Source organism: Neoarius graeffei, chromosome 24 (assembly GCF_027579695.1).
Source record: "Neoarius graeffei isolate fNeoGra1 chromosome 24, fNeoGra1.pri, whole genome shotgun sequence".
Taxonomy (NCBI): Eukaryota; Metazoa; Chordata; class Actinopteri; order Siluriformes; family Ariidae; genus Neoarius; species Neoarius graeffei.
Window position 1 is genome coordinate 11,386,715 of NC_083592.1, and position 24,628 is coordinate 11,411,342.

The 24,628-nt window shown below is 43.8% G+C and overlaps 1 protein-coding gene across 4 annotated transcripts in view; it reads right to left on the bottom strand.

The window, feature by feature from the left end:
* Positions 1-1,052: 1,052 nt before the first annotated feature.
* Positions 1,053-24,628, bottom strand: part of unc5db (unc-5 netrin receptor Db) — a 484,543-nt gene continuing 460,967 nt past the window's right edge. For all 4 annotated transcript variants that reach the window (XM_060906684.1, XM_060906685.1, XM_060906683.1 and 1 more), the window contains 4 exons: positions 11,130-11,279; positions 6,944-7,108; positions 6,627-6,805; positions 1,053-2,571 (listed from right to left, as the gene is read on the bottom strand). In XM_060906684.1, the coding sequence (XP_060762667.1) occupies positions 2,388-2,571; positions 6,627-6,805; positions 6,944-7,108; positions 11,130-11,279 (678 nt within the window). In that variant the 3' untranslated portion in view covers positions 1,053-2,387. The remainder of the gene's footprint in view (positions 2,572-6,626; positions 6,806-6,943; positions 7,109-11,129; positions 11,280-24,628) is intronic.

Sequence of the window (24,628 nt, forward strand, 5' to 3'; positions counted from 1 at the left end):
AAAGTCCTTTTAAGGGATTTTTTTGAAGTCAGGGATCACAGTTCTTGATAATTGTTAATGATTGACACCGCTCGTTAAGCCTTTGTTTTATGGCGTGAACACGTATTGTTAACTCGACTGTGGACTTGATGCCTTATTGTTTGTCTCTGGGGGAAGAGCAGCTCATAGTGATTATTTTTTTTTAAGACTCCGACTCATTCAGTGCGTTTACATGCACATCTAAATCGAGCAGTGATTTTTTTTTTTTTAAGACTCTGACTCATTCAGTGCGTTTACATGCACATCCAAATCGAGCTACTGTCGGTAATCGAGCTGAGGGTCCCAGCAGGGGTGCCAGAGAAATCCAATCCTACATGCACACAAGGAAATCGAGCTATTGTGTGAGGTACATTGTGCACCCGAGCCACAGGTGGCGCTACACGCCCCATCGTGTTGGTACACTTCCGGTTGTCGTCATGAAGAAGAGCTATTCAAGAGTATAAACAAAGTTATCAGTTCCGTGTTCACAAAGTTATCAGTTCCGTGTTCTCTTCTGCTGCTCGCTACTACTACTGTTGTCATGCCGACCGAGGCTGTTGTGTTTCCCGCTTGTGGTCTCGTCACTCGTCACTTCCGGAAGGGGCAGTGCTGAAGTTAGTAGCTCGACTCCGTAGCTCGATAGGGTTTACATGCACTAAGTAGCTCGGCTACAATCGCATAATCTAGGTCGCGTAGCTCGATTACGAGAAATCCAGTTCGGTTCGATTTCAGCCGAGCTAAGGTGTTTCCATGGCATTTAGAACTTCGATTTCAGTCGAGCTACGGCAGAAATTCGATTTTCTCTATGTGCATGTAAACGCACTGAGTGTCATTAAAGGCACGGGACATGAACTTAGTTTGTTATATGTGAAAGTTCGTAGTAAGAGTTTGTTATAGCGTGGTTGCAGTGTAGTTTGTTGTTTGGCTGAGGATTCTGGGAAATAGTGTTTGTGTTTTCATGGCATAAATTGTGTGCTGTGTTTAGAGTTACTAAATAAAACCAGAAAATCTTTCCGTTTAACTTTATTGGATAAACTGTTTATCGGTACATTAAAATTGTGTGGGAAAAAAAATCCTGTAGTTATGCATATATTTGTCATGTGGCTGGATTTTCATCAGGAGGGCTGAGCTGAGGAGGAGACCAGAATAATTTAGTTTATTTCAGGAAAATCATCATCATCAGTTTTGCCTTTGATGGGAAACTCTGGCATTAAAAGGGCAGCTTCCGGAAAGTTCATGTAATTCCTTTCTTCTTTCTGCGTCGTCATCTTTAGGATGTTGATCGCTATGGAGACAAACAGAAACTGACAGATATTAAATCTTGTAGATTTTCTCCGTTCCGTTTCTGTCGCCAAAACGAGAGAAAAATATACATAATTCACTTGATATATAAATCTCTTCATGAAAACATGTCAGAAAAAGAAAAGGAAAGGAAAAGAAAAAACAGGCAACAGCATCAACATGGCGGATGTTAAACACAATGTTAATCCTGTTCTAAAAGCGGCTGTTCGCCTTAATTCTCTCTCTAAACTGACGCCGTACTGTAAGAGGCTCAATAACATCTTCCTCTGTATCGGTTACAGGAAACGAGGTGCGTGTCAGATTGAGGCGCTTTATTTTTTTTTTTTTAAGCTGATTTTGGGCTCGTGTCAGTTATCTAACTAAGCGTGTGGCCAGAGCAACGTCCTCGGTGCAGAGACGACCGCGGTAACTGCTACTGTTATCTAAGAGAAACACGTGGGAGCCGTTGTGTTGGTGTTCAACCCGAGATCCCTGCTTATGCTCCCTCTCCCCCCAACCTCCTCCTTACACGTCTGAAAAACAACATTAAACAGAAAAGCACATATTTTTATTCATCTGCGTCCCAGTTGCTGCTTTTACAATGGCTCCCTACCGGCAACACGAAACGTCGCAGTACACAGTGTGCGGAAAAACACATCCTCACTCACAAAGGGGAAACCACGTCGCGTCTTCGGAAACGCGCCACATATTTGACCTCTACGATGCTTTATAGTGCAACCAAACCACGAAAAAAGTAGCACACTGAAGCGTTAAAGGTCCATGCTGCCTGTGAACCAGTGGCGAAGCTGAAAAGAAAAAAGGAAATGGATAAGAAGGTTTATGACCCGAGCTGACCCTCATAATGATGGTACAGCTGAGGCAGAACTTTCAAGTGCTCTCCTCCCCCCCTTTATATATATATATATATATATATATATATATATATATATATAAAATTTTTTTTTTTAAAGCAGCGTGTCCTTTTACTCCATCATTACGCAGTCCTCGTGGTCACGTCTCTCTCTTTCTCGGGAGCCGGACGTGAGCACTCGCGTCATGTGTTTACAGACGGATTGAGTCCGTGTCCGTCACTGATTGTAGTCCGGCTGCGTCTCGCTTGGGCTCTGGGCCGAGCTTTTCGAGTGGATCTTGCTGATCTCCTCGAGGGCGCTGGCCAACGAGTCCAGGTCTCCGGAGGCCTGGTGCCGAGCCTCCCACAGGCTGAGGATGACCCCAGACGGGCTGCGCTGCGTCGCAAAGTACGACAGGTTCCTAAGGAAGGGGACAAAAGTGACACGATTGTCTGAATGCAGACACTGGACAACTAGAACTCTACATCGGGCTGTTGTTTTGGAGTATAACAATGAGTAAATTACAGCAAGTAAATCACATTAAAACTAATAGTAACACTTTACACTGCTAAGTCAGGAAGAAAACACTTGAGGGTGTGCTCTTATAATAAATCTAACCAGAACGTTCAGGACGTAGGAGCTCATCTGGCCTGCCATCGAAACAACCACGATGACCAAAACATCAAACAGAACCGAAATGTGACAATGTGAGAGAGGACCGACCTCCACCACAAACTGTTTACAACAGGAAAATCAACAAAGGACTAAATTTTATTCCCCAAGAAAAGATCGACCCAGAACATCGATCAGAACTGAATTCACACGATCAGTGAGAGAGGAGATCCACTTCTACTCAGAAAAAAATATGTTAAGTTGACCCAATCACTAATTTGTTAGCAAAAAATTTGACAGTACAATGACCAAGTTTTGTGCAGAAGGTTGAGTTCTTTCAAATAAACCAATGAGAACTGAAATCCACTGAGAACTGAGAGAGGGAGGAGACACGATTTAACCGAAAATAAACAAGATCAACTCTGAGCTACTGTCCACTTACGTATCCCCCACCCCGCTCTCACTTAGATCAGAATGCAAGCAATCAAAGGAATAGGACACTTGTTATGAATGTTGACTTCAAGAAATAATGAACCCTGAAACAAGTACAGTGGTGCTTGGAAGTTTGTGAACCTTTTAGAATTTTCTATGTTTCTGCATAAATATGACCTAAAACAACATCAGATTTTCACACAAGTCCAAAAAGTAGATAAAGAGAACCCAGTTAAATAAATGAGACAAAAATATTATACTTGGTCATTTATTTATTGAGGAAAATGATCCAATATTACATATCTGTGAGTGGCAAAAGTATGTGAACCTTTGCTTTCAGTATCTGGTGTGACCCCCTTGTGCAGCAATAACTGCAACTAAACGTTTGCGGTAACTGTTGATCAGTCCTGCACACCGGCTTGGAGGAATTTTAGCCCATTCCTCCGTACAGAACAGCTTCAACTCTGGGATGTTGGTGGGTTTCCTCACATGAACTGCTCGCTTCAGGTCCTTCCACAACATTTCCATTGGATTAAGGTCAGGACTTTAACTTGGCCATTCCAAAACATTAACTTTATCCTTCTTTAACCATTCTTTGGTAGAACAACTTGTGTGCTTAGGGTCGTTGTCTTGCTGCATGACCCACCTTCTCTTGAGATTCAGTTCATGGACAGATGTCCTGACGTTTTCCTTTAGAATTCGCTGGTATAATTCAGAATTCATTGTTCCATCAATGATGGCAAGCCGTCCTGGCCCAGATGCAGCAAAACAGGCCCAAACCATGATACTACCACCACCATGTTTCACAGATGGGATAAGGTTCTTATGCTGGAATGCAGTGTTTTCCTTTCTCCAAACATAACGCTTCTCATTTAAACCAAAAAGTTCTATTTTGGTCTCATCCATCCACAAAACATTTTCCAATAGCCTTCTGGCTTGTCCACGTGATCTTTAGCAAACTCCAGACGAGCAGCAATGTTCTTTTTGGAGAGCAGTAGCTTTCTCCTTGCAACCCTGCCATGCACACCATTGTTGTTCAGTGTTCTCCTGATGGTGGACTCATGAACATTAACATTAGCCAATGTGAGAGAGGCCTTCAGTTGCTCAGAAGTTACCCTGGGGTCCTTTGTGACCTGGCCGACTATTACACGCCTTGCTCTTGGAGTGATCTTTGTTGGTCGACCACTCCTGGGGAGGGTAACAATGGTCTTGAATTTCCTCCATTTGTACACAATCTGTCTGACTGTGGATTGGTGGAGTCCAAACTCTTTAGAGATGGTTTTGTAACCTTTTCCAGCCTGATGAGCATCAACAACGCTTTTTCTGAGGTCCTCAGAAATCTCCTTTGTTCGTGCCATGATACACTTCCACAAACATGTGTTGTGAAGATCAGACTTTGATAGATCCCTGTTCTTTAAATAAAACAGGGTCCCCACTCACACCTGATTGTCATCCCATTGATTGAAAACACCTGACTCTAATTTCACCTTCAAATCAACTACTAATCCTAGAGGTTCACATACTTTTGCCACTCACAGATATGTAATATTGGATCATTTTCCTCAATAAGTAAATGACCAAGTATAATATTTTTGTCTCATTTGTTTAACTGGGTTCTCTTTATCTACTTTTAGGACTTGTGTGAAAATCTAAATGATGTTTTAGGTCATTTTTATGCAGAAACAGAGAAAATTCTAAAGGGTTCACAAACTTTCAAGCACCACTGTAAGTAAAGAGCAGCGTCTCTCCCCAGGGATTTCAAACAGCATCCTGGTAAACTGTCATTTTGAAATAGCATTTTGCTTCCTAAAATAGCGTGAAAATCCACTCTGTTTCGGAAATACATTCAGTCGGTAAACAGGAAGTCAAAGAGCGACAGACCTGAAAACGATATACACGGTATAGAACCCCAAGCTGAAGCTCGGTACCAAATATCAAGTCACTACGATTTGTGATTGCTGAGAAAAAGGATGTTTCGGATGGATGGAGATACGGACAGAGGTAAACCAGGATACAACAAATTGTTTACAACAAGAAAATCAACAAACGAACGACCAAATTTTGTTCCCCGAGGGAAGATCTACCCAAAACATCGATCAGAACTGAATTAGGATGATAAATAAGAGAGGAGATACAATTCTAGTGCGAGGCCTGGGAAATTTGTTAATTTGGCCTAATTATGAACTTGTTAGCAAAGAATTTGACTAAAACAACCACCGAGTTTTGTGTGGAGTGATGAGTTCTTTCAAACAAAACAATCGGAACAGAAATCTATGGAGAATCGATGGAGGAGATACGATTTAACTGAATTGTGGACGACGGACGCCACGCCACGGCAACAGCTCATCGGCCTGATGGGCAGACGAGCTAATTAATCCATGATGCGTTTTATTCCTTTTACACGACCCTGATTTGTCAACGATTACAATTTTGAATTTAATAGCAAACTCCTGGAGACTGACACTGGAGACTCCTTCTAGAAAACGTTACATGAACAGAAAACGTCGCATCGCCAGTTATATTTTATTTGTTAAATAACAACGCTTTAAAAAAAAAAAAATCAGCCTTATACTACGCATACAAGCCCGTTAGCGAGTTGTTTCAATAGAAACGCCAACATATTAGAACAAGAACGGTCTCGTGTAAGTAACAGCTAAAACTAACGTCAGAGCCGCCGTTATTGAAAATTAATCACCACCGTCGGACCAATCAGAATCGCATCACGAACGACGCTGTTAGAATACGACTGTATACGTTTATGATTTAGTGTGCAAGTTGTATAAAATATTTCTGTGGCTTCTCCTCCTCTCCTGTGCCCTTGTTCCCTTCATCCTTCCGCTGCTGAGCCATTTATCACTCTGCTGGTCGGACATGTGGCTCTGACAAGACCATAAGAAGGAAAACCACGACAAACTTTGGATTTATTTCTAAACTAAACGATCATCCGCTATCAAGCACTGAAAGCCAGTTGAGGGTTTTGCATTCACGCTTTGCTCATATTTATGGCCACTGGGTGGCAGTGTTTCAACACGCTTGCGCATTTAAGCACCAAACAATAAGCAGTTATTTGCTCCGAGTAGTAAATTATCTGAAAAGCCCTCAGCATTCATGAAATAATAACGTTCCTTAATAAAGCTGAACAACGACGGAGCCTGGACCTAAATCATCGGACGCTTCCCTTCTTGGGAAATGATATGCTTAGCATGCATAAGTTATTAAATATTGCAGAACATGCATAATGTATAGCGTATATGCCATAACAGCATGATTATTTAAAGAGTTTCATGTTGTATCAGAACAGCATCACGTGCGTCAGCGTTAAGTGGACGAAGTGAAGGCAAAGTGGCGATACGTAGAGTGGTTTTTTGAAAAAAAAAAAAAAAAGGTAACTCGACATGCAGAAAAGACGATGTGTTTGTGTAAGACGTTCACCTCTGAATGTGGAGTTTCTGGGCAAGGAGCTGCCAGTCCTTGCCCTTGGCGTTGGCAGTGTCGAAGGTGGCGCAGATGCGCTGCCGAATGGATGGAGGGATTTTGAAGGCTTTGGCGCCCGTCTGGGAGGTGACCGTGCAGTCGGTCTGCATAAAAAATGGGAGCGTCTCTTTCTCCTTCTGGAAAAACATCACAAGGCAAACGTCATGCGGCGAGCTCTGCTGAGCTGAAGCTACGCAAGGCTCGTGACTCGTAATGATCATGTACTGTAACGTGGGAGTTTTTCTGAGCGGCTCGTCCACGAAGCAAGAACTGACCTCCTCCACACAGGTGTAGACCTGCAGGATCTGCTCGTGACCTTTGACCTGGCGCACGCTGATCTTGCAGGAGAGCTGCGTGGTGCCGACGTTGAAGCGCTCCAGAGAGAAGGCACAGTGCAGAGGCTGCTGGTTACTGCTCCATACCTGTGAGAAGGAGAACTCCTGCAACACACAGATGGAGAGAAAACAGGAGGGAGAGAGACGAGACGAGAAAGCAGGAAGTAAGGAAAAAATGGAGGGAGAGAGAAAGGAAGGAGAGAGGACAGAGAAAGAGATCAAAGGGAAGGACAGAGAGAACATGGGGAAAGAGATGTAGAGGGAGCAGAAAGAAAGGGGGAGAGAAATGGAGATAAAGAGACCAAATGGAAGACAGACGGGGTAGATGAAGGGAGAGAAGAGAGTGAGATGTGGAAATGGAAGAGGGCAAAAGAGATTCGGAAAACAGAGAGTAGGAAGAAAAGACAGGATTAGAAGAGAGGGGAGAGACAGAGAGAAATAAACAGAAAACAGAGAGAAGAAGAAAACATGGGGGAAATACAGAGCAAGAGTCGGAAATAAGGACGGGGAGAGATCAAGAAAGATGGAGAAAGAAACGGGGGAAAGGAGACAGAAACAAACATGAGGAGAGCGAGAGTATGACGAAAAGAAGAAAGAGGGAGATAGAAGCAGGAGGAGATAGGAAATGGAGGGAAAAAATGAGAACGGAAGATACAGAAAACATTGGGAAAGAGATATAGAGAGAGAAAGGAAGGAAGCGTGGACGGACGGGAGACAGAGGGGAGAAGGCGACAGAAGGAAATTAAATTAAAGAGAGGGAGAAAGGAAGGAGACCGAACACATACATACAGAACAAAAAGAGACAATTAAGGGGAAGGTGCATGTAGAGAAGGAAAGTAATGAAGATTTATCGAGAGAAGAGGGAAGAGAGGAGAGGCACAGTGTTCAGTGCAGTGAGTAAAGTCACTGAGTCAGCACCGCTACTCGACTAAAACAGCTGTATTTGAAACATTCAGGACAAAACCCGCCTCGGACCCAAATCCGTGTTAATTCCAGCAGTCAGTCAGCTTTGACGTCAAATTAAGCCGTGTTCACACTTACACTGGTACGATAGTGGTATAACTGTATCGATACAAAGTATACCGGTACAGTTTAGTGCATCTGTCCACACTAGCGAGAAATGTTTGCGGTTTTCTTTCACGGTAGTTGAAATGCGCGTGCGCGAAATGTTTCCGTGGTTACCGAGTAACTTCCTTCCGAGATTATGGCGGATGAAACAACGTGTGTGTGCTTTTTGTTGTCAATGTACAGTCTGTATTTCTGGTGGTCGTTTATTCAGTCGAATCGTATAAAACGCGCGAGGCAGTTGAGAAAGAAACAAAGAAAACGAATCTCCGTTCTTCACTATTTTATTCAGTGAAGACATCGATTGAGGTGTGCGACTTTGCGCATGCGCATTATATTTGTATCGATACAGAGCCGCTTCATCTGTCCACACTACAGCGAAGCGCTACAGTACCAATACTAGGGCTGCACAATTAATCGAAAATCGCGATTTTGGCTGCCACGATTAAATTAAATGAAAATCGCGATTTATTTCCATTTAAAATGCGAGCTCTGCTGCATATCTGATCAAGCACTTTTTGACCAGTACTCCACCAAACCATTAGGGGGCGAACCGACGCATGTAAGGTTTCATTACTCCGCCTAAATAAGCAAGCAAGCCAAGTGCGCAGAGCTTCAGTGCAGCGGTATCCAGTGTTGCCAGATTGGGCGGTTTTAAGTGCATTTTGGCAGATTTGAACATATTTTGGGCTGGAAAACGTCAGCAGTGTCTGGCAACACTGGCGGTATCTTCTTCAAGGGGTGATAGCGTGAGAGGAGGTAACAGATTGAGCGTATTTAGCACTGGAGGCAAGGCTGTGACCTGCCTTCGCTCATGTTTAAAGCCAGAGCATGTTGATAGGCTGCTCTTTCTAGCTAAAAACTTGTAGGCCTCGGTATAATGCTATGTAATTGTTGCAATTGAGTTTTCAGTTCCTTCATCCTTTGGTAAATTCTTGGATAAATTTCATTTATTTGTCATTTGGAAATCAGAATTTCTCTTTTAAATTTCATTCTGCACTGAAAGCTGTTCATATTGTTTGTTTGAATATCGTCTCGTCTTCTTCCGCTTATCCGGGACCGGGTCGCGGAGGCAGCAGTCCAAGCATGGAAGCCCAAACTTCCCTTTCCCCAGACACCTCGGCCAGCTCCTCGGGAAGAACACCGAGGCGTTCCCAGGCCAGCCGAGAGACATAGTCCCTCCAGCGTGTCCTGGGTCTTCCCCGGGGCCTCCTCCCGGGGGGACATGCCTGGAACACCTCCCCAGGGAGGCGTCCAGGAGGCATCCGAAAAAGATGCCCGAGCCACCTCAGCTGATTCCTCTCGATCGATTTTGTGTGCTTGAATGATCCTAGGAGCTATGTTGTCGGGGGCATTATGCCCCTGTCAGGGTTTCCCAAGGCAGACAGGTCCTAGGTGACAGGCCAGACCAAGAGCAGTTCACCAAAACCCCTATGGAGAAAAAAATCAAGGACCGTGACGTCGCCCGGTATGACGCAGCCAGGGCCCCACCCTGGAGCCAGGCCCGGGGTTGGGGCTCATATGCGAGCGCTTGGTGGCCGGGCCTTTGCCCATGGGGCCCGGCCGGGCTCAGCCTGAAGAGGTGACGTGGGCCCGACCTCCTGTGGGTTCACCACCCACAGAGGTAGCAGTAGGGGATTGGTGCAGTGTGGATTGGGTCGCAGTCGAAGGCAGGGGCCTCGACGACCTGATCCCCGGACACAGCGGCTGGCTGTTGGGACATGGCTGTTGTTTGAATATAGTGAAATAAAATTTAAGTGATTTCCCTAACATCAAGAATAATCGTGATTAATAATCGTGATTACAATTTTGATCAAGATAATCGTGATTATCATTTTTTCCATAATCGTGCAGCCCTAACCAATACTGTACTGGTACGAAACCCATACATTTGTAGGTTTCGTACCGATACAGTTACAGTACCGGTATAGTTGCTAGTGTGGACAGGTGTTGCGGTACGAAAGTAGTATCGTATCCCTAGTGTGGACAGGGTATTAATTTCAGCAACGAGGCACAAAACCGGCGAACACCCTGCAACCCGCCGTCAAGAGGCAGTTTTTCACAGAGGGACAGAAGTCGTCCAAGCAGTCTAAAGTCTGACCTCCTCACTCCCCGCTGGAAAACTTTCAGATCCCTTTATCTCCCATACACACCGGCACTCCTCTATTCCTCGGACCAGCCTCTCCCTCATGTCCTCCAAACCCGAATACATCACACCTCCTCAGAGCTGAAACCAGATCGGTGTAAAACAGACGGGTGTTAAGCTGGAGGTGGAGGGGCGAGAGATTAAATCCAGCCTTGCGGGACCCGAATACACCCATCTCGACTTGTTCGCTGATTAATAAGCCTCCATGATGTTAACGAGGTGTTAGCTCATCATCATCATGTGTGGTGTGAGAGGAATCTGAGCGCTCCTTAGCAGTTAGTGCTCAGATGTTGGCTGGAAAAGCCATTTTCTGAAAGAAACCAATCTCATCGTGCAGATGTTTGATGCTGCGTCTGTCTTTAATAAATTAAACAGTTATAGTGCTGGCAAACTGCTGTGGTATAAGAGGAATAAAGCGCTTGCTATTATCAGAAAATACTGAACTTCATGGTAGGAACAGTAAGTCCGCTTCTCATCGGTTGATCATTTTCCAAGAACAGCATGCCCCCAAGTGTTTTATTCCTTAATTAATAACCAAGGAAGAACTATCTTCCAAAACGAACAAACATGTATTTTTCTCCCATGACATAATTTATCCATGACAGCCAGCGACCCTGGAAAGCCAAGGGCTAACCCTCATTTCCCCTGACACACGTAGCGCCAGCTGTGATCTAGGAGAATGCTAACCATCCTGTTCTAGATGCATCTCATAACAGATGCCTGCAATTAACTAGCGTTGCTCTGAGTGATGGGAGGTCATCCTGCTCACACACACACTCCATCTTGGGAATCTCAGGAGATCAAGAGCCAGATCTTTTCTCGACAAACAAAAACGACGACGAGGATCCGAGGTACTTCGACAGCAAGATACTGTTCTTGTTGAATGTAAGAAATAAAGTGAATAAAGATCCTCACCTGACAGGTGCTAAATGGTTTGATGCTCCATGGGAACTGGGGCAGATCCTGGATGGAGACCTGTAGACTGTAGGTGTTCCCTTTAAACAGAAGAGTCTTGGGTTCCTCCAGGAGCAAGCCGTGTCTGCTGCTCTCTGCAGTCACCACTCCCTGCAGGAAAGCAGGAAAAGGCATTCAATTATATAAAGAGCTGCAACTGCTGGGTCTCGCTATGCAACTCTCAGGGGTTCTTTGGCAGATTGCCACAACCTTTAAAAGTTTTCCCAAAGGCTCAAACCAAAGAAGATCGAATAAAACTACTGGACTGGTGTTTTATTGAAGATGTCTGCTCCTTTCTAGTTCTTTACCAGTTCCAGTGCAGAGCTGGAAAGTTCCTGAAACCTGTGTGTGAGTCACACTGGTGATGTCAGGAACCTTGCAAAGATCACACGATCCTCGGAGGTGTGACGTGATGTAAAATAGCAGAGGTGAAGATGTTCGGATGCATAGATACAGCGCTCAGCGTAAATGAGTGCACCCCCTTTGAAAAGTAGCATTTTAAACAATATCTCAATGAACACAAACAATTTCCAAAATGTTGACCAGACAAAGTTTAATATAACATCTGTTTAACTTCTAACGTGAAAATAAGGTTAATAATATAACTTAGATGACACATTTTTTCAGTTTTAAGGGCCCCATACACGTTCAAAAAAGTCGTCAAAATTTTGGATCAAAATTTTGATGCAAAATTTTGATATCAAAATTTTGATGCAAAATTTTGATGTAAAATGTCCACACACGATTCAATGTTTTTTCTATCAAAAATTCAGTATTGTCAAAAACTTTGACATGGACGCAGCAGTGGCCGTAGCACTTGTGTTCGCTTTGGACAATGAACCGCCTCGGCATCGACGGAAATGGTTGAAAGACTGGTTTTTGAAGCGGCGAACGTACGGTCACGTCAACCTCCTCAGAGAACTTCGTCTCAAAGAACCAGAGGACTTCCGTAATTTCCTTAGGATGGATGCCCCATCCTTCGATGAATTATTGGACCTTGTCAAGCCATTGATATTGAAAGAAGACACTGTGATGCGTTCATCTATACCACCAAGTGAACGCTTGTCCATCACACTGAGGTACCTAGCATCTGGAAATTCTTTTGAAGACTTGAAATTCCTGACTGCAACGTCTCCGCAAGCAATTGGAAAGATAGTTATTGAAACTTGCGAGGCCATCATCTTTTGTCTGAAGCGTCAACAAACAATAAAGCCCCCCACACACGCATCAATAATTTGACGACTCTTCAAAAAATATCAAAGTGATTTGATATGTCAAAATTTGGGTTCAAAATTTTGACATCAAAACACCCTACACACGATCAAACTTTGTATCAAAATTTTGATATCAAAATTTTGATAAAAAATTGACGACTTTTTTGAACGTGTATGGGGCCCTTTACTCAAATTAGGGCGGTGCAAAAGTGAGTACACCCCACAACAAAAACTACTACATCTAGTACTTTGTATGGCCTCCATGATTTTTAACGACAGCACCAAGTCTTCTAGGCATGGAATGAACAAGTTGGTGACATTTTGCAACATCAATCTTATTCCATTCTTCAACAGCGACCTCTTTTAGTGACTGGATGCTGACCATCACACTCTCATGTGCTTGTTGAACGTTTCATTCCAGATTTATTCCTTCTTTGCGGTTATAATGAGCTCCACTCTTCTGGGAAGGGTTTCTGCTTCACTACCGTTCAAAAGTTTTGGATCACTTTGAAATGTCCTTATTTTTGAAAGAAAAGCACTGTTCTTTTCAATGAAGATCACTTGAAACTAATCAGAAATACACTATACATTGCTAATGTGGTAAATGACTATTCTAGCTGCAAATGTCTGGTTTTTGGTGCAATATCTACCACGGGCGATTGCTCTAAGACAACGAGGGAGGCTCAGCCTCCTCTAAAAATGACGAACATCGTGTAGGATGAATTGCGCTAGGCTTATGTTATAGCCGACCTTATAACATTGCTATTTCAGATCCAGAATCATAGAAATATGTGTGCTCAACCCAACTACAGTGCAAAATCATTCCGTTATAACTTTAATGTGCGCGTGAGTTTTTCCCCCTCGTGACAGCGCTATGCAGCGCAGCCTCAGTGGACTTCAATGGCATTTGGGAGCTATGCGCTTTCAATATCAAAATGCAAGACGATTATTGGACAAATACTGCGAAAACACCCGCCCATGGACTCCCAGCCTCAGTGGACTTCAATGGCATTTGGGAGCTATGAGCTTTTCAGTCTCAAAATGCAAGACGGTTATTGGACAAAAACTGCGAAAACGCCCGCCTACGGACTCCCAGCCTCACATGGGAGGGACATGGCAGTTTCCGCGAGGAGACTGGTGATTGGTGAAAGCGGCTGGATATTTTCTTTGATTGACAGCTCGTTTCAACTATAGACAGGCAGCGGTGAATTTCAGTTCAGTCCCATGCGGATTCGCAAGTGCTGTGGTGTATTGTAAGAGATCAGCTTACATTTCGATTTCATTCATTACATACGGTTTCTACCAGCTTTTTTAGTTTGTATATATTTTCATTGTAAATAAAGTGTAAATATAGTGTTGTCAAGTTTGCTATCTTAGTTCCAGAAATTTCGTTTATTTGAGTGACTGAACTTGAACTTGAGGGGGCTAGTCAGCTAGCAAGAAAGCTGCGCACGGATGCCAAGCATTGCTGATTTAATTTTGGCGAAGCCATTTGCCAGTCTTCCTTTCGAGGAAAAAATTAAAATTAAAGAGCAGGGTAGACCAACGCCTCAAATTGACTTGGTGAAAAAGGTAGGGAATAATACTCGTTCCTTTCAGCTCTCCTGGTACGAGAAAGTGAATTGGCTAACAGCAAGTGACCCACATCAACAACAGTAAACAGGCTACTTTAGTAATATGTCATGGATGGACCAAAAATATAGAATCTATTTAAAATGTTTATGCTGAGTATATTATATTGGAATATATATTTTTCTGGATATGAATTAAACACAGCTACAGTTTGGAAAACATTTTTAAACAAAAACACAGCCGAGAACATTTCACACTACAGACCTGGATTAAAAGTGAAGGGTTATCAAAATTGTCAATAAAACATTTCTCAGTCAAAATAAGTAAAATATAGGGAAAGTGTCATTGAATGAAACGTGTGGCACCCAGCTCTACTGCTGAGGTTCCTGACAAAGAGCTGCTTTCAATAATGATCAATTTTTAAACAACATGCCACAATTTTAAAATATAAAATGTTAAAATATACCCCTCCCCCCCAACACCACCATGATGCATATTGGACAGTAGGCTAATGGGCCAAAAGAACCTGTTATTTCACAGTTTGTGACCCTGCCAACAATCAGCCAGATCAGAGGCAAGAGTATGGGCAAAATTGATGTGTTTTTTCTTTTAAAATCTGGAAATATCGTAACCGACCAGCCTCCCCTGTTTGAAAGACTACCAGCTGCCACTGATATCTCCATAGGTGTATAGAGGCCCATTTCCAGCAACTCTCACTCCAGTGTTCTAATGGTACAATGTGTTTGCTCATTGCCTCAGAAGGCTAATGGATGATTAGAAAACCCTTGTACAATCATGTTAGCACAGGTGAAAACAGTTGAGCTCTTTAGAGAAGCTATAAAACTGACCTTCCTTTGAGCAGATTGAGTTTCTGGAGCATCACATTTGTGGGGTCGATTAAATGCTCAAAATGGCCAGAAAAATGTCTCGACTATATTTTCTATTCATTTTACAACTTATGGTGGTAAATAAAAGTGTGACTTTTCATGGAAAACACAAAATTGTCTGGGTGACTCCAAACTTTTGAACGGTAGTGTAGATTTTAGGGCGTGGCTGTGGAGATTTGTGATCCTTCAACCACAAGAGCATTCGTGAGATCAGACACTGACGAGTGAGGAGGTCTGGGGTGCAGTCAGTGTTCCAGTTCATCCCAAAGGCGTTCAGTGGGGTTTAGTTCAGTCAGGGCTCTGTGCAGGACACTCGAGTTCTTCCACTCCAACCTTAACACACCCCGGAGCTTGCTTTGTGCACAGGGACACGGTCATGCTGGAACAGGTTTGGGACTCTTACTTCCAATGAAGGGAAATTATAACGTGACCGCACACAGAGACGTTCGATACGACTGTGTGCTTCCAAACCTGTGGCAACAGCTTGGGGAAGAACCACATTTAGGTGTAAAGGTCAAGTGTCCACATACTTTTGACCAGATAGTATGTGAATTCTGGCAAACAGCCAACGATGATGAAGGATCACCGAGTTTCCATATGAAAGCTTCATCAGTCCATCACGTCTTCGATACACGATATAATGACGGAGCTTTGGCTCGTTTCCCATCATCCAGTGAAACCAGTGAACAAACAGCACAAGTGGAAAAACACGTTCATGATTAAATTCGCCGTGACACATTACTTACTAAGATTGAACTTGTCAGTAAAAACTAAAATGTAGGCTCCGATGCTTGGACAGGAAGCGAGAATACAGCTTTCGATGAGGTAAAGACGAAACATTACACTCTTAATAAACACAATTAATCCCACTGCACTGTATCAGTCATTAAATCCCACATGTATACGTGCTTTAAAAAAAAAAAAAAAGAATCAACAGTTCTGGTGTGTGAGAGTCACAGATTTTATGGTCGATGGTTCGGGGGGGGGACCTGGCATCAGCATATCCGCTTTTAGAAAGAGTCGGAATCCTCAGAGAATCCTCACTTTTCCCAGCTCAGATGAAAAATGGTGATGGCAAGGCAAAAACAGAGCAAAATACAAACCAGTACACACACACAAAACACTAGAATCAGCGTTAACCTCAGAAAAGTAAATTGAATTTAAATTGATTAACGGGTGCCTTACTTTCAGGTGTAGCACTGTTCATCTGTCATAACTGCTTTGTGTCGTACTGCCTTCTTCAGATACGCGCGTGTGTTAGTTAACGTGATCTATTCTGAGCATTCTCAATCTCACCCTGCTTACTGATAGCAGTGTGAGCACTCATGCAGCACTACACTGATTGATTCTGACGTGTGCGCGCGCGTGTGTGAGAGAGATGAAGAAAGAGAAACGGCAGTGTTGACAGCTATATGAAAATACAAACCGTAATCATGCAACGCAACATCGGCTCTTTATTGAAAACATAACTTGTGGTTTGCTCGTCATCACCTTCCCCCCCCCAGTCACACTTTCTAAAAAAAAAAGTCATGCAAATATGAAATAAATGCGAGTCTAACCACCGCCAACAAACACAGTGCACTTAATTATGTCTGAACCTGCATTAGGAATCAGACTTATGCTAATGGCATGCAGCATTTGGCAGGGTTCGAACTGGACCAAAATATCAGCGTAGTGGCACCAGTCATAACGGCCAGGGGTTCTTAGGTCTCCGAAAGCTCATGGGTTCTACGTGCTCGGAGATGCATTCTCGTGCATTTCCTGGCACTTGCAGGCCTCCCTGAAAGTCATACTTTTTTGGTAATCCATCCATCCATCATATGTAGCCGCTTTATCCTGTTCTACAGGGTCGCAGGCGAGCTGGAGCCTATCCCAGCTGACTATGGGCAAGAGGCGGGGTACACCCTGGACAAGTCGCCAGGTCATCACAGGGCTGACACATAGACACAGACAACCATTCACACTCACATTCACACCTACGGTCAATTTAGAGTCACCAGTTAACCTAACCTGCATGTCTTTGGACTGTGGGGGAAACCGGAGCACCCGGAGGAAACCCGCGCGGACACGGGGAGAACATGCAAACTCCACACAGAAAGGCCCTCGCCGGCCCCGGGGCTCGAACCCGGACCTTCTTGCTGTGAGGCGACAGCGCTAACCACTACACCACTGTGCCGCCCTTTTTTTGGTAATATTAATAATTTTTTTTTGCCAAAAGTTGCTGTGATTGTTTTTGATTGAAGACTTATTATAATTAATATTCAGCTATATTAGTGACATTTTTATGGAATAAGAAGAAAACGACCAGTTGATGTTCACCAAGTGTCAGCTTTATTTTCAGCTTCAGCTATTCAATTACAATACATGAAAATCCAGATCTAACTCGGGGACCGGCGCGTGTAAGTGCCTCTGAACACAGATGGCACTTTACCGCGAACACAGCATAAGGAAGGAGGTAAACCGGACTAGCATGATCAGTGACGATCTCCACACGGAACTACTCGGGCAGCTATACACTGGGCGCTTACGTGGACGGGGAGTGGAGTGTGTCCGAATGTAAAACATTCGCATGGCGGTGCGCCGTCGCCCCGCATGGGGATAACGAGAAAATTAAAAAAAACCACATTTTCAAGATTGGCAAGTCTTTTTATTAGTGTAGCGACAACTTTTACAGGCGTGTCTGCAACATTGCGGGCGTAGCGGTAAGGAAACTTTGCGTATCAGCCTGATATGCTGAAAAGGCCGAGTTAGAACCCTGATTTGGAGCACTTTTTGTGGAGCCACTTCCAATTTCGGGATCACGAGCTGTAAGGTGGAATACATCCTGGATGGGACGCCAGTACACCACAGGGCTTCATACGTACACGTTCTCACCTAGGATCACAGCAGCATGGTTTTCCTCAGGAGGAAACCGGAGAACCCAGAGGGAACGTACATGGACATGGAGAGAACATGCGAAACTCCACACTCCGCTCAGGATTAAATCCTGAACCCTGGAGCTGTGAAGCAGCAATGCTATCTGCTTTAGCACAAAAGTATAAGACTTCTCTCAAATGGAAGTGACTATAAAATAACAAAGAAGTGGGATGAGACAGGGAAGGCAGCAGGAAAGGACGTTCTGGAACATGTGACTTCAGGTAGAGATGATTGGAGCAGCGTGTTATAAATCAGTAGAGTACAATCCTGATTCCAAAAAAGTTGGGACAAAGTACAAATTGTAAATAAAACGGAATGCAATAATTTACAAATCTCAAAAACTGATATTGTATCCACAATAGAACATAGACAACATATCAAATGTCGAAAGTGAGACATTTTGAAATTTCATGCCAAATATTGGCTCATTTGAAATTTCATGACAGCAACACATCTCGAAAAAGTTGGGACAGGGGCAATAAGAGGCTGGAAAAGTTAAAGGTACAAACAAGAAACAGCTGGAGGACCAAATTGCAACTCATTAGGTCAGTTGGCAATAGGTCATTAACATGACTGGGTATAAAAAGAGCATCTTGGAGTGGCAGCGGCTCTCAGAAGTAAAGATGGGAAGAGGATCACCAATCCCCCTAATTCTGCGCCGACAAATAGTGGAGCAATATCAGAAAGGAGTTCGACAGTGTAAAATTGCAAAGAGTTTGAACATATCATCATCTACAGTGCATAATATCATCAAAAGATTCAGAGAATCTGGAAGAATCTCTGTGCGTAAGGCAGCTGGGCCATAGAAGGTGCACGCTGCACGCTACACGTTCACGTGAAGAACCGGACCCTGGGCCATTAAACTTCATGCTTGGATGTTCACGTGTTGCGTCTGTTCTACTTTGACCGCAATATGGACTCTTCGGATGACGACGATTGCCTCATTCTGCTTTTACTGAGACAGAGGAAGAGAAAAAGGAACAGAATTTGGAGCCGAGAACACTTCCTTCTGAGAGAAACCCGTGGTGAATTTCACCGAACATTCTATAATCTGCTTGACAATCCCGATGAAGAACTATTTTTCAATTATACCATTCAATTATATTTTTTCTGAAGTTTTCCCCTGAAAGCATAGAGTTATCTCCCTAGACCCGTTCTGATTGGCTGGCGCGGCGGTGACCGCATGCATTGACTGGAATTTCCATCTTCACGCCTAGAAAAAAGTGTGCATGTTCATTTCACGCTTCACGCGTGAAGTGTGCAGCGTGCAACGTGAACGCCGTTCTATGGCCCAGAGCAAGTCATGCTACGTTTGTCCACTTTTCTTTACACGCGTGTAGCGTGCAGCATGCAGCGTGAACCTTCTATGGCCCAGCTGCCTAAGGGTCAAGGCCGGAAAACCATACTGGGTGCCCGTGATCTTCGGGCCCTTAGACGGCACTGCATCACATACAGGCATGCTTCTGTATTGGAAATCACAAAATGGGCTCAGGAATATTTCCAGAGAACATTAGCTGTGAACACAATTCACCGTGCCATCCGCCGTTGCCAGCTAAAACTCTATAGTTCAAAGAAGAAGCCGTATCTAAACATGATCCAGAAGCGCAGACGTCTTCTCTGGGCCAAGGCTCATTTAAAATGGACTGTGGCAAAGTGGAAAACTGTTCTGTGGTCAGACGAATCAAAATGTGAAGTTCTTTATGGAAATCAGGGACGCCGTGTCATTCGGACTAAAGAGGAGAAGGACGACCCAAGTTGTTATCAGCGCTCAGTTCAGAAGCCTGCATCTCTGATGGTATGGGGTTGCATTAGTGCGTGTGGCATGGGCAGCTTACACATCTGGAAAGACGCCATCAATGCTGAAAGGTATATCCAGGTTCTAGAGCAACATATGCTCCCATCCAGACGGCGTCTCTTTCAGGGAAGACCTTGCATTTTCCAACATGACAATGCCAAACCACATACTGCATCAATTACAGCATCATGGCTGCGTAGAAGAAGGGTCCGGGTACTGAACTGGCCAGCCTGCAGTCCAGATCTTTCACCCATAGAAAACATTTGGCGCATCATAAAACGGAAGATACGACAAAAAAGACCCAAGACAGTTGAGCAACTAGAATCCTACATTAGACAAGAATGGGTTAACATTCCTATCCCTAAACTTGAGCAACTTGTCTCCTCAGTCCCCAGACGTTTACAGACTGTTGTAAAGAGAAAAGGGGATGTCTCACAGTGGGAAACATGGCCTTGTCCCAACTTTGAGATGTGGTGTTGTCATGAAATTTAAAATCACCTAATTTTTCTCTTTAAATGATACATTTTCTCAGTTTAAACATTTGATATGTCATCTATGTTCTATTCTGAATAAAATGTGGAATTTTGAAACTTCCACATCATTGCATTCCGTTTTTATTTACAATTTGTACTTTGTCCCAACTTTTTTGGAATCGGGGTTGTATAATGGGAGGATTTCTAGCTTTGTACTCGACTGAGTGACTCTTCAGTCAGTCTCGATATGATCCTGAAAGATTTGGCTCCGGATCTGGATGTACTTCCTGCAGAAGCGTATGTACAAACACAAAATCCTGGCTCACCAAGTCCAAGTTTACCAGAATGAATGAAGGAACAGCGGGTGTTGAGGAACTTGAGAGCCTCAGCACTGGGCAGTGCTTTACATTTATCCGTTCTGACAGATGTTTTTGTATAAAGTAACTTCCGGAGATTAGTCTTGCTGGAGGGCCTGGAAGTGTCGTTCTGGCTCTCAGAAACTTCTGAACCCTTTCGAGCTAGCATTATCCACTTAGCGTAAGCCCTCTCTGCTCTCGTCCTCCAAAGTCTAGATGGCATTTTGGATTATATCTGGATTTGCTGTGCCATCATCCGTTGCCTATTTGAAATAAACGGATTACTCGGCTACAAATAACTTCTTTCATGCGGGAAACGCTCAACCACCATCAGCTCATGAACACATTTTCAATCTCCACTGACTCGACCCATTCCTTCTCCATTAGCCACCTGCAGCTGGGCACCTGCGAGTTCTAGTTAATATTCCCCATCCATTCCTATCACACTGCAAACCACGCAAGAGAAATGTTTCATATATTACCTGATTAAAAAGGCCACCGAGATGCTGGTTTCGCAGTCTAAATGATGATACCGGAGTCCACTGACCAAATCATATCTACTGAACCTTATTCCATTTATCATCTTTCCAAACTAGACGCTTTGCACCAGTCAGCTTTATTGGATTTAGAAAGAAGTGTTAATTGAAGGCAGGTGCCTAATCTGTGGTCCTTGAGGTGTAACGTGGATGACGGGAAAAACAAAGACGACAAAACCTAAAACATGACAAAACCAAACCCGACAGTGAATCGCTGTTGTGTCTCTTAATGTGTTTTGGACTTACAAGTCAAGCCCGCCGCTCATTACCCTGCCTGAGAGTATAAACCTCTTGCTCTCGTTTCCCAGTCCTCATGCGCACCTCCAGTCTTAACCACATTCCAGGGCTTTCCACAAGCGCCGGGTGCCGGCCATACAGCCGACTACACAATTAAGTCCAGCCGGCTACTTTAATGACTATTATTTTTGTGGCCTACAGGCTCTAAATATTAATTTTCGATTTTAATAAAATTAAATGTTTATCTAACGGACTGACAATGTCAAACTGAACTGTACTCATTTAAGTAGTGATTCGCGCCGTTTGTACCGATAATAACCACAAATTCCTCGCCGACTCGTTGATCAAGGGAGAGTAACTCATCCGTGGCCCCGACATGCGGTGTGTGCGCGCGCGCACTTGGCAGAAGCAGTAGTGTGTCGGGGCTGTCGTGTGTGTGCGCGCACGCACTCGGCGGAGGCAGTAGTGTGTCGGGGCTGTCGGAGGGAACAGAAGCAGAGATGACGCTTATTTTGTCTCCGGTAAACCAGTCTTCTCTCGTTCAATTACGTGCTGGCATCAAAAGACACCGTTGGTTGTAAATGAAACCAAACTGACACTACCAGTACGTTCAGACTGCACCCTGAAACGACCCATATCCGATTTTTTTTGCCCATATGCGACCTGTATCCGATTTGTTATTGACAATCTGAACGACACAGATCCGATTTTTTTCACATGCGACCCAGGCCGCTTGGATATGTGGTCCTAATTCCGATGCATATCCGTTATTTTCACATGCGACTGCAGTCTGACCGGACAGGTCGCATTCATGCGACCTACACGTCATCAACAAGAGACAAACGTCACTATTCTGCGTTGGCTAATCCCGCCTCTTTGGTGGAAAACAACAACATTTGTACAGTTTTCAGAATTTAAATAGACTTTTATAGAATTGATCAAGCTAATGGTGGATTTGGTAGGGACCTGGATGTTGATCTGTTAGCCTGATTAAATAAAACAGTTTCTATAACTGATTTATAACTTAAACCATCCTGTATTACAAGATAAGATTGTTCTGGAACTTTCCAGTAATTTGACACCTTCGGTCTCATTAGTCTGCTGCCCACATTAATCAGATTATTGTGCGAGTTCCGCCGCCGCCACAAAAACCACATCGCCAGGTCTCGCCTCATCTCCATGCTTTACTTGCAAACTTGAAGAGTGCGCTTTTTTTTTGTTTACGTATTACGTAGATGTGCTTATTACGTGTCAATTTGCGCATGCGGGACACTTTTGGGTCGTTTTCCGTTCATATTGGAGATCGCATACAAGTCTCATATAATTGGGAATGTGAACGGCCTAACAAAAAAATCGGATTTCACAACAGATATGGGTCGTTTCAGGTTGCAGTCTGAACGTAGTGTGAGTCGTTGGAGTGTATTTGCATACACAAATGGAGAAATGTTCGCTGAGTGTTTAATTGTGCAGCCCCACTGCAGACCGTTGTCGTTGTTAATTCATAGCATGCTCAGCTGCGTGAATGTGTCATGCACCGAAAATAAAAGATTTACAAGCCAGGAACGCCTCATGATGCAATACGCAAGAAAAGAAAGAAGATTTACTGCCATTTTACTTTGTATTTGAGTAAAGTGAATAAATAAATGGTCTGTGGAAAATACATTTAATCCTGGGAACTGCATGCACAGGAGTTTATTTTGTGTTTACTCCCCCCCCCCGGCTGGCTACTTATTTGTCATGGCTGGCTAGTATGAGCCTTAGTGGAAAGCCCTGCCACATTCCCTGTGACGCTTTCAGGCAGTCTTTAAAATACACACGAGTAGTGCATGCCCGAATGGCGTCTCTATTTGTACCTGTTTAGAACAATGCTCATTCCTAATAATGTATTCCTGTTCATTTACGTCCTTAACACACACGCATACAGAAACTCAGTGACCCTCTTCATTTCCTGGCTTGTTAACACAGCAAGTCTGCTCTGCTCTTCTAAGTGATGAGTCACGAGTCATGAGGTCGAAGGGTTTACATGTCATGAATCCAAACATCATCATGGACAAAATGAGAGAGAGAGAGAGAGAGAGAGAGAGAGAGAGAGAGCTCATTTGCCTGTGGTTATGGTTGTCGGTGCCAGACGTGATAGTTCCAGCATCTCAGATGCAGCTGCCCTTCTGGGGTTTTCTCACACACACACTGCAGTCTCGGGTTTACCGAGAACACTAAAATGTCGAGCACTGGACCGTGTGGGCGAAAAACAGAGTGCTAATGAGAGAGGTCAGCGATGAATAGATTCGTTCCAGCTAACAGACAGGATACAAATAGTCTGATTAAAAAAAAAACCAATGGTTCAGCAGAACAGCATCTCTCACACTTGAACATGTACTGAACTCTAATTACTGAATTTTTATTTTAGGTTACAGTAGTTTCTTTTCCTTACTGATGAGTAAATGACATGGATAGTTAGCAGAAGGGAACCGTCAGGGCCGAGTCCTTCAGAGGAGGCCCAAACGTATCAGCGTTTCAAATGTTATATTTAACTTCTTTCATTATATTCTCTTCTGATTCTAATTTGGCCTCATGTTCTATCAAGTGTGCTTCAGAAATGAAAGGGTTACTGTCCTGAAAACATTAAAATCGGGTTATCCAACCAGTGAGACGTTTTTGTTTGTTGTCTCGAGGCTGAGAAGAGTTTAGAGCTGCTCACTCACTGGTTAGGACTTCATTGCCGGGACAGAAGGCCATGGCAGTCTGTGTTTATGTCGGACGAATTAACCAATTGGATTTTGATTTATAGTGGGAGGGACCAAAAATGTATCGCCCTCAGCCTTCTTGAACCCCAGTGCGAGCTTAACCACGAGTCGGCGCCATCAGCACAGCAGTGAAGTCACCTTCCAGCTGGTGTAGTGTTAGCGAAGGCTAATAAAGCGGTCAAGCCACTGCTGCATAGTTCGAATTACGTGGGAGCCAATGGGAGCTGAGCTCCCATTCCCTCAGGCTCCCATGAAAAAAGCAAACTTAATTTTCTGTGGAAGTCTCTCAAATACGTCATATATCACCATAATAAGCTTGAATAGCCTATATCACCATATAAATATAAATAAAACTCGTTTCATTTCCGATCACCATGCAGCCATAACTTTGTATTGAACGTGTTATTAAACCGCAACATGTACGGCTGTACTTCACCACCACACCACTATGCGCGCAAACTGAAATTTGCAGCCTGCGAAATCGAATGTGAAGTTAAGTCCGAAGAAGTCAAGAAACTTAAGAGTTTGTTGACGGTGTAGTGGCTGGCTGCTTTATGTCCCGGGGCTCCCTCATGCCTGTGTTACCTTCTGGCTCTCTCCTTTTAGTTATGCTGTCACAGTTAGTTGCTGGAGTCTCTGCTTGTACTCGGTGCAATATGTATACTGTTCCTACTTATTCAAGTGACATTGGGCATACCTAACCACCTGTGTTTTCTTTCCCTCCCCCCCA